Source organism: Hyperolius riggenbachi, chromosome 11 (assembly GCF_040937935.1).
Source record: "Hyperolius riggenbachi isolate aHypRig1 chromosome 11, aHypRig1.pri, whole genome shotgun sequence".
Classification (NCBI taxonomy): domain Eukaryota; kingdom Metazoa; phylum Chordata; class Amphibia; order Anura; family Hyperoliidae; genus Hyperolius; species Hyperolius riggenbachi.
Window position 1 is genome coordinate 11,875,663 of NC_090656.1, and position 14,028 is coordinate 11,889,690.

At 44.8% G+C, this 14,028-nt stretch overlaps 1 protein-coding gene and 1 long non-coding RNA gene across 2 annotated transcripts; both read right to left on the reverse strand.

Annotated features, from left to right (window-relative positions):
- Positions 1 to 6,054: 6,054 nt before the first annotated feature.
- On the reverse strand, positions 6,055 to 7,790 carry LOC137538645 (zinc finger protein 418-like). Its single transcript, XM_068260925.1, has 3 exons — positions 7,782 to 7,790; positions 7,269 to 7,734; positions 6,055 to 7,194 (listed from the first exon to the last, which is right to left on the reverse strand). The coding sequence occupies exons 1-3, from the start codon at positions 7,788 to 7,790 to the stop codon at positions 7,001 to 7,003; spliced, it is 669 nt and encodes a 222-aa protein (XP_068117026.1). The 3' UTR covers positions 6,055 to 7,000.
- A 9-nt stretch (positions 7,791 to 7,799) lies between these two features.
- On the reverse strand, positions 7,800 to 9,496 carry LOC137538059 (uncharacterized). The gene is made up of 2 exons (XR_011024680.1): positions 9,385 to 9,496; positions 7,800 to 7,977 (listed from the first exon to the last, which is right to left on the reverse strand). It is a non-coding gene; the product is annotated as an uncharacterized lncRNA (long non-coding RNA).
- Between the last annotated feature and the right edge of the window lie 4,532 nt (positions 9,497 to 14,028).

Below are 14,028 nucleotides of genomic sequence, written 5' to 3' on the forward strand. Positions count from 1 at the left end.
CAGTCAAAGCATCTGATCTGCATGCTTGTTCAGGGGCTGTGGCTGAAAGTATTAGAGACACAGGATCAACAGGAGAGTCAGGCAACTGGTATTTTAAAAGGAAAAATCCACATCCTTCTCAGTTTAGGTTCCCTTTAAGGTGAATTTGCTATTAACTATTAAAGTTGGCGGGTTTTTAAATGTGTTTTTTTCCTTTGAAACTTTCAAATTGATTTTCTCAAACTATAAGGTCTTTAAAAAAAAAAGTTTCCTCTTGTAGCCACTGGGGGCCCCTACAGGCTTTGGGGCCCTGGGGCTATTGCCTCCTTTGCCTCTATGGTAGCGCAGGCCCTGTCTGAGGGAATCATTGCACCACATGTCCTTAACTCGGAAGCTGCCAGCAACATTTCTAAAAAGCTACAGTCCAGTCTGTAGGATTTATCCCAGGAAACAGCTCTGCAGCCATCATTCAGCTCCACAGATTGTGAATCGGTTTCATAGTGAAATCGATTCAAAATCTGTTTGCAGTGTAGTGTCACAGAGGGATCTATCTGCTGGTCGATCTGGTGGCAATCGACCAGTGTATGGCAGCCTTCAGGTTGCATATACACGTACAATTTTAATTGGCCAATTTTACTATTCCATGTAATATGAAAGTTTCTGTTCGTAGTAGTTAACCACTTGAGGACCGTAGGCTTTACCCCCCACTTAAGGACCAGACCCTTTTTTTCCATTCAGACCACTGCAACTTTCACGGTTTATTGCTCGCTCATACAACCTACCACCTAAATGAATTTTGGCTCCTTTTCTTGTCACTAATAAAGCTTTCTTTTGGTGCTATTTGATTGCTGCTGCGATTTTTACTTTTTATTATATTCATCAAAAAAGACATGAATTTTGTCAAAAAAATCATTTTTTTTTAACTTTCTGTGCTGACATTTTTCAAATAAAGTAAAATTTCTGTATACATGCAGCACGAAAAATGTGGACAAACATGTTTTTAATATAAAAAAACCCCATTCAGCCTATATTGATTGGTTTGGGTAAAAGTTATAGCGTTTACAAACTATTGTGCAAAAAGTGAATTTTCCCATTTTGAAGCATCTATGACTTTTCTGACCACCTGTCATGTTTCATGAGGGGCTAGAATTCCAGGATAGTATAAATACCCCCCAAATTACCCCATTTTGGAAAGAAGACATCCCAAAGTATTCACTGAGAGGCATGGTGAGTTCATAGAAGATTTTATTTTTTGTCACAAGTTAGGGGAAAATGACACTTTGTGACAAAAAAGAAAAAAAAAAGTTTCCATTTCTGCTAACTTGCGACAAAAAAAAAATGAAATCTGCCACAGACGCACTATGCTCCTCTCTGAATACTTTGAGGTGTCTACTTTCCAAAATGGGGTAATTTGTGGGGTGTGTTTCTGTCCTGGCATTTTGGGGGGTGCCTAATTGTAAGCACCCCTGTAAAGCCTAAAGGTGCTCATTGGACTTTGGGCCCCTTAGCGCAGTTAGGCTGCAAAAAAGTGCCACACGTGGTATTGCCGTACTGATTTTTTTTTTTTTACACACAATTGTCCATTTACAGAGATATTTCTCCCACTCAGCATGGGTATGTGTACAAATACACCCCAAAACACATTATACTACTTCTCCTGAGTACGGCGATACCACGTGTGGCACTTTTTTTCACAGGTCATTTGTTTCAAGACTACTCCTCACGGTTTAGGGCCCCTAAAATGCCAGGGCAGTATAGGAACCCCACTAATGACCCCATCTTAGAAAGAATACACCCAAAGGTATTCCGCTAGGAGTATGGTGAGTTCATAGAAGATTTTATTTTGTCACAAGTTAGCGGAAATTGATTTTAATTGTTTTTTTTTTCACAAAGTGTCATTTTCCGCTAACTTGTGACAAAAAATAAAATCTTCTATGAACTCACCATACTCCTAACGGAATACCTTTGGGTGTCTTCTTTCTAGAATGGGGTAATTTGTGGGGTTCCTATACTGCCCTGGCATTTTAGGGGCCCTAAACCGTCTTGAAACCAAATGTCGCAAAATGACCTGTGAAATCCTAAAGGTACTCATTGGACTTTGGGCCCCTTAGCGCACTTCGGGTGTAAAAAAGTGCCACACATGTGGTACCGCCGTACTCAGGAGAAGTAGTATAATGTGTTTTGTGGTGTATTTTTACACATACCCATGCTGGGTGGGAGAAATATCTCTGTAAATGACAATTGTTTGATTTTTTTTTTTTACACACAATTGTCCATTTACAGAGAGATTTCTCCCACCCAGCATGGGTATGTGTAAAAATACACCCCAAAACACAATATACTACTTCTTCTGAGTACGGCGATACCACATGTGTGACACTTTTTTGCAGCCTAGGTGCGCTAAGGGGCCCAACGTCCTATTAACAGGTCATTTTGAGGCATTTGCTTTCTAGACTACTCCTCACGGTTTAGGGCCCCTAAAATGCCAGGGCAGTATAGGAACCCCACAAGTGACCCCATTTTAGAAAGAAGACACCCCAAGGTGTTCTGTTAGGTGTATGGTGAGTGGGGAACAGGCGGCTACAGAGCTCTGTACTGCATTGATTGGCACAGGCCATTTTCCATCACTCAGGAACGGTGGGAGACCGCACTTTCTATATAAGTTACATTGAAGCTTCTCCATAGTGTGTAAGCAGCTCACAGCCAGACAGGAGTGACTTGCGTCTCAGGAAAGATGAAATCCTCGGGCTGGGGATGCTGCCTTGCCTGGTCCTTCTAGTGCACACAGATGGAGAACTACGCGCGCGCACCAGGCAACGGGACCTTTATGCTGCTAGAAGAGGAGTCAGCTGATCATGCCGATCAGCTGACTCCAGCTATGCTCGGATTGACTGGGGCGGCGCTGTGGAGTGCTTTTAGTATATATAGTACCCGCTTGTCACGCTCAGACCTGAGTCAGATCCCACAGTGTGTTAGAGCCAGCCGGGGAATTCACATTGAGGCCCAGTGCACACCGAGCGGTTTTTGGAGCGATCCGCAGGCCGCATCCGCCTATAAAAATGCTTGGCTAATGTATTGCAATGGGATGGTGCACACCAGCGGTTTGAAGTTTTTGCCAAGCCGCAAACGCGCAGCAGGAGGTTTTCGGAAGCGTTTCGTCCTCAATGTAAAGTACGCTACTTCAGAGCGGTTTGCCAGGCATTTTTGTTACAGAAGCTGTTCAGTAACAGCTTTTACTGTAACAATATGTGTAATCTGCTACACAAAAACGCACCCGAAACCGCTAGGTATGTTTAGAAAACCTCTCTAAACATACCTAGAATTGCTCTTAAATCAGCTCCCAAAACCGCTAGCGTATTGCGGATCTGCTAGCGGTTTTGGTGTGCACTGGGCCTGAGTCAGATTCCATTTGATAGCTTTAAAGTACTATTGCTTGCTACTGTTTGTGTTAGACTAGTTCCCAGGTGTTGAGACCAAGGACCTCACACCTAAGACTAGGAGATTGCTATATTGTTACTATCATCTGTTAGACTAGTTCCCAGGTGTTGGGACCAAGGACCTCACACCTAAGACTAGGATTAATATATATACTGTTACCTGTTATGACCTCTGGCTTTTCTGACTACTCTCCTGTTCTCTGATTCGGTACTTCCGCCCATCTGATTACCTGTTGCCAACATTGCCTGTACCTGGATTCCCGAATCAGTCTTCCGCTTCTGTACTTTGTCTGTCCGTGTGTTGCCGACCTGGCTTGTCTGACCTTTCTGGCTGTCACCTAGCCCGTGGGTGATCAGCCTTACTGTATACCTGTGACACCTGCTCTTAAGGTTGTTATTAGCTGCTATATCAGGCCTATGGTCACCAGCTCCACTGGAGACCATCGTGCAGCACAGTCAGTGGGTCTCTACCTATCCAAGGTCCACTGGCTGCAGTACAGTCTGATTTCCTGCCTCTCAGGGAATCCTTGGCTGCAGTACAGTCTGATTCCCTGCACCTCAGGGAATCCCTAGCTGCAAACTAATCATCATCAATACTACTCCAGACAGTGATTCCTGCTCCTCAGGTATCCACTGGCTGCAGTACAGCCTGGTTCCCTGCCCCTCAGGGAATTCTTGGCTGCAGTAGTGTCTATATCTCCCGCATCACGGGAGATAACTTCTCTGATTGCTGTTGCACCAAACACTATATCACATTGGGTGTCCTGTGTCTAGCTATACTAGCATTATTGGTGATTCTGCAGATCACACATAATCAGGTATAGCATCTGTATTATTGGTGATACTGCAGATCACCAATAATCAGAAAAAATCTGTGTTGCTGACACCAATCGTTACACAAATACAGGGCAATCTTGGAAGAAAACCTCTTGGAGTCTGCAAAAGACTTGAGACTGGGGCGGAGGTTCACCTTCCAGCAGGACAACAAACCTAAACATAAAGCGAGGGCAATAATGAAATGGTTTAAAACAAAACATATCCAGGTGTGAGAATGGCCCAATCAATGTCCAGATCGAAATCCAATCGAGAATCTGTGACAAGATCTGAAAACTGTTGTTCACAAACACTGTCCATCTAATATGATGGAGCTGGAGCTGTTTTGCAAAGAAGAATGGGCAAGGATTTCAGTCTCTAGATGTGCAAAGCTGGTAGAGACATACCCTAAAAGACTGGCAGCCGTAATTGCAGCAAAAGATGGTTCTACAAAGCATTGACTCAGGGGGCTGAATAATTATGCACACCCCACTTTGCAGTTATTGATTTGTAAAAAAAAAAAAAGTTTGGAATGATGTATGATTTTCGATCCACTTCTCACGTGTACACCACTTTTTATTGGCCTTTCACGTGGAATTCAAATTAAATTGATTCATGTTTGTGGCAGTAATATGACAAAATGTGGAAAACTTCAACGGGGCTGAAGACTTTTGCAACCCACTGTATGTCCGTGGTTCCAAACCTTTTTGAAGTCATTAGTGACAAGACTATGTTCTAATTAAAGCGTTGTGGAAGATGTCAGCATTCTATAAATACTAATTAATACTCATAACCCCCAGGCATATCAATGGAAGTGTAAAGGGGGACCAACAGGAAGAGCAAGGGGAGTGGAGCCGCAAGACCACCAAGGAGAGCTATCCTCCCCCTACACCATACTGAGCCACCTACCCTTCCAATGAGGTGCCTGCTACCCTGCTCTACACCATACTGAGCCACCTACCCTCCCATGAGGTGCCTGCTACCTTCCCCAACACCGTACTGTACTTCCTGTTTGGCCGGTAGCCAGAAGGGGAATACCGCATAGTAACGCAGTATTTCCTGAATGCCTGTTTTTGATGGTGCGGTGGGCGTGCCGCACCGCTGACACCAAAATACAGTGTGAAACCGGCCTGAAAATAATGGAATGCTGTGCATCAAGTTTGTTATCAAATGACGTTAAGGTGACTTAACATAATCAAAATGAGGTGTGGAATAATTTTTTTTTTTTACAAATAATGTTTATTGTTTTTTATAAAAACATACAAATAGAACATAAAACATAAACATGGTATCCCCTCCTCCCCCCCCCCCCCCCCCTCCCCAGCCACCCTCCTCTGTGGAATAAATTTTGATGTGTCTTTTAGCTCTGACCCCTGTCACATAAAAAATAGAAAGGGTAAAACTCAATCCTACATGCCAAAAAAAAAAATAAAAGTATAAGTCATAAATTATTGTTACCTTGCTTTTGAAATATGTTGTCATGAGGGTGTATTACTGTTTTTGCAAATAAGGGTTTGCAATTATTAATAGATTACAAAGAGGGAGAAAAACACAACATGGAAAACAAATACTCCTTTATTTCTAAATACAATAATGTCGTTGTACTAGTAAACATAATCTAAATGTTGTGATAACCAGGACAAATGGGCAAACAACGTGTGAGTTTTATCTACAATAGCATTGTTTAATGAAGACATTGTCATTCTTCAATTTCACCTCTTTAAAATGCATAGAAAATAGTCAAAACAAAAAACAAAAAAAATAAACCACAAAAACAAGACATAGATGATTTAGGTATGAGGAGTACCGTAGTTGGGCGAATGAATGAAAGCAGCGCTGCAATATGAACAATAAAGTAAAGATGTAATGTTCACTAAGGAGATGAAAAATTAAAGGAACGTGCCCAAAAGAGTAACCAAAGAAAATGGCTTCTTTAGTGTTAACTATTCCACTGACCGAAACTGGTTTTAAATTAATAGGCAAATTTGCATGCCAAAACATGCATGCAATTTGGCAAATGTTAGCACTGCCTAAAGCACAGGTGTGGGGCTCCAGTCCTCTGTAAGATCCACTGGCTGCTCATGGTGGCGGAACGCCGAGACCCCCACTGAGGCGCAAGCCTCTGGGTCTCGGCCTGTCTCTGCCATCACTGGAGCGCATGTCGCTCAGCTCCCTTTGGATAAGCAGCGGACGCGCTCTCCATATGCGCTCCGTCGCTGTAAACAATGAGTTGGGTTATATGTCAGTCATATGGGCATACAGTCTGACTCCTAGCAGGTGACCAGGCAAGCCTGGGGGGCACTTGACCTGGAAGATTACTGGAAGCAATGTTACCAGGTAACTAATAACTCTAGTCTTCCCCAGTAATCTTCTAGCATATGTACTCTGAGATGATCAGCAAGAAATGAGAGGTTAGGGCGATTCCCCAGCTTGGAGAAAGTCCTGAATGTAGAGCAGGTGACATCTATAGTGTAGTTCCAGCACTGTGAGGCCACGTCATTGCTGCTGCTCTAATAATATGTGCTTCCAGGAGACTTGTGCTTGTTTCCCCATAGCTTCATAAGCTGCCTGACTGTAACTTTCCTCCTGACATGACTAAGGACGCTTTCCTGTGTGACTTCTCTGAAGTTTAATAAAACTAGCTTTCTGACTGAAACATTTCCCACACTCTGAACACAAATAAGAACGCTCTCCTTTGTGTCTCCTGTGATGTCTAAGAAAAACAAATTTCTTACAACCATTTCACACATTCAGAACATGTAAAAGGACGCTCACCCATGATTTTTCTGATGTGTAGTAAGATTACCTTTCTGTCTGAAACATTTCCCACACTCTGGACATGAATAAGGATGCTCTCCTTTGTGATGTCTAAGAAAAATACATTTCCGAATGAAACATTTCCCACATTCAGAACATGTAAAAGGATGCTCTCCTGTGTGACTTCTCTGATGTATAATAAGACTACCTCTCATTTCCCACACTCTGGACATGAATGTGGACGCTCTCCTGTGTGACTTCTTGGATGTATAATAAGACTACCTTTCTGCGTGAAACATTTCCCACACTCTGGACATGAATGTGGACGCTCTCCTGTGTGACTTCTCTGATGTATAATAAGACTACCTTTCTGTGTGAAACATTTCCCACACTCTGCACATGAATGTAGACTCTCTCCTGTGTGACTTCTCTGATGTATAATAAGACTACCTTTCTGCGTGAAACATTTCCCACACTCTGCACATGAATGTAGACTCTCTCCTGTGTGACTTCTCTGATGTATAATAAGACTACCTTTCTGTGTGAAACATTTCCCACACTCTGGACATGAATGTGGATGCTCGCCTGTGTGAATTCTCTGATGTTTAATAACATTTGATTTGACGCGGGAAGATTTTCCACATTCGGAACATGGATAAGAACGCTTTCCTGTGTGATTTCTTAGATTTCTAACAAGATCAGATTTCTGACTGAAGCATTTCCCACACTTTGCACATGAGAAAGGACGCTATCCTGTGTGAATTCTGTGATATGTACGTAGACCAGATTTCAAACAAAAAACATTTCCCACACTCAGAAGATAAAAAAGGATGGGTATTTGAGCTAACAGGATGGGATCTATCAGAAGATTCCTCAGGATTGGAGAGATGTGGTGATTTGTCCTCATGGTGACGTCCGCTGTGTATATTTTCTGCAATGGAGTTTCCTGCTGGTAAATGTAGTGCGGCACCATTATCGTCTGCACCATAATCTGTTGGAGAAATAATAACAGAGAATAGTCATTGTCCTGTCAGCAGTCGTGTGTGTTGCCGTAGCAGTTTCAGATAATAAAGACCGGGTCAGACAAACTCAATAGATAAAAAGATAAAACCAAGAAAAAAAAAACACAGCGACCCACCCATAAGATCCAATGTCATAGAAACAATCACATCAATCAATCCAGTCCAACAAAAGAGCAGATGCCTCCTGCCTTGCAGCACATGTAATGTACAGACTGGGAGCCCCAATACACAGCAAGGTGCCACATAGCATCACAGATATACCACCCAACACATCATACCAGTATAGATACATAAATGTAAGTGCTGAAGGGTAAATCACTGTGTGCAAAAAGCTATACAAAGGCGGCCACAGACCATCAACTGTTTCCTTCAGCTCTTTTAAATACAATCAGTTTTCTTGATTGATTGTTTTGTTTAAAAACCAGATATTTTTAGAGACTGATCAGAATTTTGCCACCGCAGCTGATAGATCAAAAGGCTGAAAACATTTTAGGGAATTTAACCCTTTAACAGTTTTTTTCCCCCCACAAAAGCCAGTTCTGTTTGTATTGTGTTTATAACCTCTCGAGGACCACAGGCTTACACCCCCAGGTGACCAGGCTATTTCTTACAATTCAGCACTCTGCAGCTATAACAGTTCGCTGCACAGACATACAACTTATCACCCAAATGAATCTTGCCTCCTTTTCTTTGCACCAACAGAGCTTTCTGTTGGTGGTATCTGATTGTTGCCGCCCACAGAATAACGTGAACTTGAATATCAGAGACTACTACTCCAGTGCATGATCTGGCATTGTGTATGTTACTGCTTATTACCTGCAGTGTGTTGCATGTCAAACCTATTATCATTGTCTGTAATCTTATTTATCGTCCAGCACTGTGTAATATGTTGGTGCTATATGAATCCAATACACCTGTGAAGTGAAAACCATTTCAGGTGACTCCCTCTGGAAGCTCATCAAGAGAATGCCAAGAGTGTGCAAAGCAGTACTCAAAGCAAAAGGTGGCTACTTTAAAGAACCTAGAATATGACATATTTTCAGTTGTTTCACACTTTTTGGTTATGTACTATACTTCCACATGTGTTAATTCATAGTTTGGATGCCTTCAGTGTGAATCTACAATGTTCATAGTCATGAAAATAAAGAAAACTCTTTGAATGAGAAGGTGTGTCCAAACTTTTGGTCTGTACTGTACCTAATGCAGTACTTTACCAAACGATTATTTTTTATCAAACAGCTCTGAGTGATTTGAAGCCAATGTGAAGGCCGGAGGGATGGTGCACATGGTCTTGTCTGGGGCACCAAGTAGGTGGGAAATGGCCCTGGGTGTAAGCACATTGTTACATATGGCAATGGGCAAGGCAGCTTGTTCACCTTGAAGTGGCATCCCTGAGTCACTGGTCCCCATCATGTCACTCTCCTCTGCAGAGTGCTGCTCCTCCTTCACATGTGTCTCTTCATCTCCATCCTCCAGCTTCACATTTGTCACTCCTTTAGCCTAAACACGGAAAATAACACTGTTACAATGCAAGCACTGATGAAGTGAGGTCATTCCATATGGAGTCAATGTTATGTTTACAGCCTCAGTTCCATCTACCCTGACGAGGGTGGGGGATGGTGTGATCTTCCTGTGTACTATCCTGGGAATTAAGAGGGCCTGTATATCTCTCCGGTGAGGTTCTGTTACTGGATCTACCTGTAGGGAACAAACACAAGGGTGGGAAAGGCAGAAATATGAGATTCCTCTATTACAGCATAAAAGTGATCCCTGCCATGTAGTGCCAGTGACTGCTGTACAGAAGCAGTTTTGTGTGTGGCTGGGGGAGCTCTGCAGTGTATTGCAGCTCACAGATAACTAACCCATGCTCTATAATAAGCTCCATATTAGATGGGGATTTCCAGTAGCCCTCACAGCACACCTGCAGAGACAGGCCCTGACCAAATCCAGAGGAGCCCTATTTGAGATAAAACAAGGCGGTCACCCTCAACCACACTTTGCAAGACTCAGACACCACTAGCAGTTGTGTGTGAACAAATCTGCTAGACACACACACACACACACACACACACACAGATTTCTGTGCTGCAAGGGATATCTGTCCCTGTCTATGGCAGTTACAACAATGTCACACACTGCTGTCAAGCAGCACGCATTCAGGCTGGCGTTCACGTCTCTTGGGTCAGCCGCAGGATTTGCAGGCATAGTAGTGACATAGTGGTGGCTGATGCTGGCACATTAGGGGCACTGGGGTGGCTGATGCTGGCACATTAGGGGCACTGGGGTGGCTGCTGCTGGCACATTAGGGGCACTGGGGTGGCTGCTGCTGGCACATTAGGGGCACTGGGGTGGCTGCTGCTGGCACATTAGGGGCACTGGGGTGGCTGCTGCTGGCACATTAGGGGCAAAGTGATGTGACTGATGTGTTAGTAAGGCCGTATGATAAAAAAAAAAAGATAGAGGGGTCTACATGTGCCAGCGAGAGTATAAGATGACAGAGGTACACAAGGACTGTCAGCAATGATGTACATCAGACAGGGGCACAGAGATGTCTCCATATGTCATAAACTGTGTTTGATGACAGGCTGGGAGGGATGGGGCAGGGGGGGAGGGGGGGGATGATAGAGAATGTCAGTAAGACCACCACAGTGACAGACATGCACAGTACACATAGTGCTCACATTAGGCAGGATATAGTATCCATGTGTCAGTAATTGTGTCTGATGACAGGCTGGGAGGGATGGGGCAGGGGGTATGATGGAGAATGTCAGTAAGACCACCACAGTGACTGACAGGCACTGTACACATAGTACTCACGTTATGTGGTCTATATTGCTGAAGTGATGCACAGGCAGCAGAGGGCACCCCCAGCACAGCCAGACTGGAAGGCTCCTTCCCTTAGGAAATCATTGCATCACATGTCCTTAACCACTTTACCCCCGGCGGTACGAATTTCTCCGTCCCTTTTTTCCCCCCTAAAAAACCAGGGATGGAGAAATCCGTACCTTCCGCGCTACCGCCGCTGTCCGCGCTCCCGCCGCTCGTGCGTGCGCACCCGCCGCTCGTGCACGCCGCCGCCCGCTCGCCCGGAGATCAATGAACAGGAAAATCCATTCCCGTTCGTTGATCTAGCCCCCGCAATGATCTGCTGCTTCTTTCAGAAACAGCACGATCATAGTGATTCTCCCAGCCTCCTACTGCTTCCTGTAAGCGTCCTTCCGGACGCTTACAGGTCGCATGTAAACAAACACTCTGTGGCCATCTTGTGGCCAAATAGTAAACTACACCCTAAAAGCATTTTACATATACAAACATTACATTTACACAATAAATTAACTCATTACCTCCCACACTCCCCAATTTTTATTTTTTTTTTGTAATTAAAAAAAAAAAATACAATAAAAAAAAAAAAACATAAATAGTTACCTTAGGGACTGAACTTTTTAAATATTTATGTCAAGGGGGTATAACACTGTTACTTTATAAACTGCGGGCTTGTAATTAGGGATGGATGCTAAACTGAAAAAAATGCACCTTTATTTCCAAATAAAATATTGTCGCCAAACATTGTGATAGGGACATAATTTAAATGGTTTTATAACCGGGACAAATGGGTTAATACATTTCATGGGTTTTAATTACAGTAGCATGCTTTATTTAAAAACTATAATGGCCAAAAACTGAAAAATAATTTTTTCCCACATTTTTTCCTATTTCCCCATTAAAACACATTTAGAATAAAATAATTCTTGGCATAATGTCCCACCTAAAGAAAGCCTAATTGGTGGCGAAAAAAAACAAGATATAGTTAATTTCATTGGGATAAGTAATAATAAAGTTATAGACGAATGAATGGAAGGAGCGCTGAAAGGTGAAAATTGCTCTGGTGGTCAGGGGGTAAAACCCCTCAGTGGTGAAGTGGTTAAAGGATACCACAACTGACATGTGGCATAATGAGATAGACATGGGTATGTACAGTGCCTAGCACACAAATAACTATGCTGTGTTCCTTTTTTTCTTTCTCTGCCTGAAAGAGGTAAATATCAGGTATGTAAGTGGCTGACTCAGTCCTGACAGGAAGTGACTACAGTGTGACCCTCACTGATAAGAATTTCCCCCTTTTTTATCTCTTTCTTGCTCTCAGAAGCCATTTTCTTCTAGGAAAGTGTTTTATAGTTGGAATTTCTTATCAGTGAAGGTCACACTGTAGTCACTTCCTGTCTGAGTCAGGACTGAGTCAGCCACTTACATACCTGATATTTACCTCTTTCAGGCAGAGAAAGAAAAAAAGGAACACAGCATAGTTATTTGTGTGCTAGGCACTGTACATACCCATGTCTATCTCATTATGCCACATGTCAGTTGTGGTATCCTTTAACTCGGAAGCTGCCAGCAACATTTAAAAAAAGCTACAGTCCAGTCTGTAGGATTTATCCCAGGAAACAGCTCTGCAGCCATCATTCCAGTCACCTCCTCCACCACACAGAAAGTAATCTGCAGGCCAGGAAGCACAATACAGGAAGCACTATGCAGCCAGCCTGTGGAGCTCAGGGGCGGGTTAAAAATACTGCATCTGCGCATGTGCTAGGCCTCCAGGGGACATGTCACGTGATGCAGTGTAATTCTACACGATTTTGATACTGAGCAGCATGCGTGGCAGCACGTAATCTTTAGGGCAGCGTGATCAGACACAACACCGGCATGCACACGCCAGTCACTCACATAACATCCTCCTGTTTCACACACTCCTCCTTCCATTCTCTCTGGCTGTTTGCAGGAGATTACCACATGTGGGGGCAGGGCCAATACGGAGGGAAAAAGAAACTGGCTACATCATTGGTCAATGGGAGGGACAAAGGCTGAGGCTAGGCTGCGGTGATTGGTTTAGCAGGGCTGAGGGGCGGGACTGTCTTGTCTGCAGGCATATTTATGGGCATTGCAGCGATTCATACAGAGATCCCAGACACAAAAAAGTAACACTATTTATAGAAAGTTTGTTAATTAACAGACGGTTGGCAATGTGTTGTAGGTGGGGTTTGGTGCTTACATCATCATCTAGCTCAGCCTGCAGCTATCCTTATGGGCTGAGGCTGAGCCTGGCACACTAAACCCCACCCCTGACCAATCACTGGCAGGGGGTGTGGATTTGATGTGAAAAGGTGGGAGCTTTGAGTAGTACTTCCATACTGTGCATGGGTATCAGCTGATCTAGTCTGGCGTGGAGCGCTCACAGCCTACCTGCCTCCCTCCCTCCATTCTGGCTGCCATCCTTTGCCTCCTCCACCAGGACCAGCAGCAGAAGCCAGCCTCATGCCTCCTCCACCAGGGCCAGCAGCAGAAGCCAGCCTCATGCCTCCTCCACCAGGACCAGCAGCAGAAGCCAGCCTCATGCCTCCTCCACCAGGGCCAGCAGCAGAAGCCAGCCTCGTGCCTCCTCCACCAGGGCCAGCAGCAGAAGCCAGCCTCATGCCTCCTCCACCAGAGCCAGCAGCAGAAGCCAGCCTCATGCCTCCTCCACCAGGGCCAGCAGCAGAAGCCAGCCTCATGCCTCCTCCACCAGGGCCAGCAGCAGAAGCCAGCCTCATGCCTCCTCCACCAGGACCAGCAGCAGAAGCCAGCCTCATGCCTCCTCCACCAGGACCAGCAGCAGAAGCCAGCCTCATGCCTCCTCCACCAGGGCCAGCAGCAGAAACCAGCCTCATGCCTCCTCCACCAGGGCCAGCAGCAGAAGCCAGCCTCATGCCTCCTCCACCAGGGCCAGCAGCAGAAGCCAGCCTCATGCCTCCTCCACCAGGGCCAGCAGCAGAAGCCAGCCTCATGCCTCCTCCACCAGGACCAGCAGCAGAAGCCAGCCTCATGCCTCCTCCACCAGGGCCAGCAGCAGAAGCCAGCCTCATGCCTCCTCCACCAGGGCCAGCAGCAGAAGCCAGCCTCATGCCTCCTCCACCAGGGCCAGCAGCAGAAGCCAACCTCATGACTCCTCCACCAGGGCCAGCAGCAGAAGCCAACCTCATGCCTCC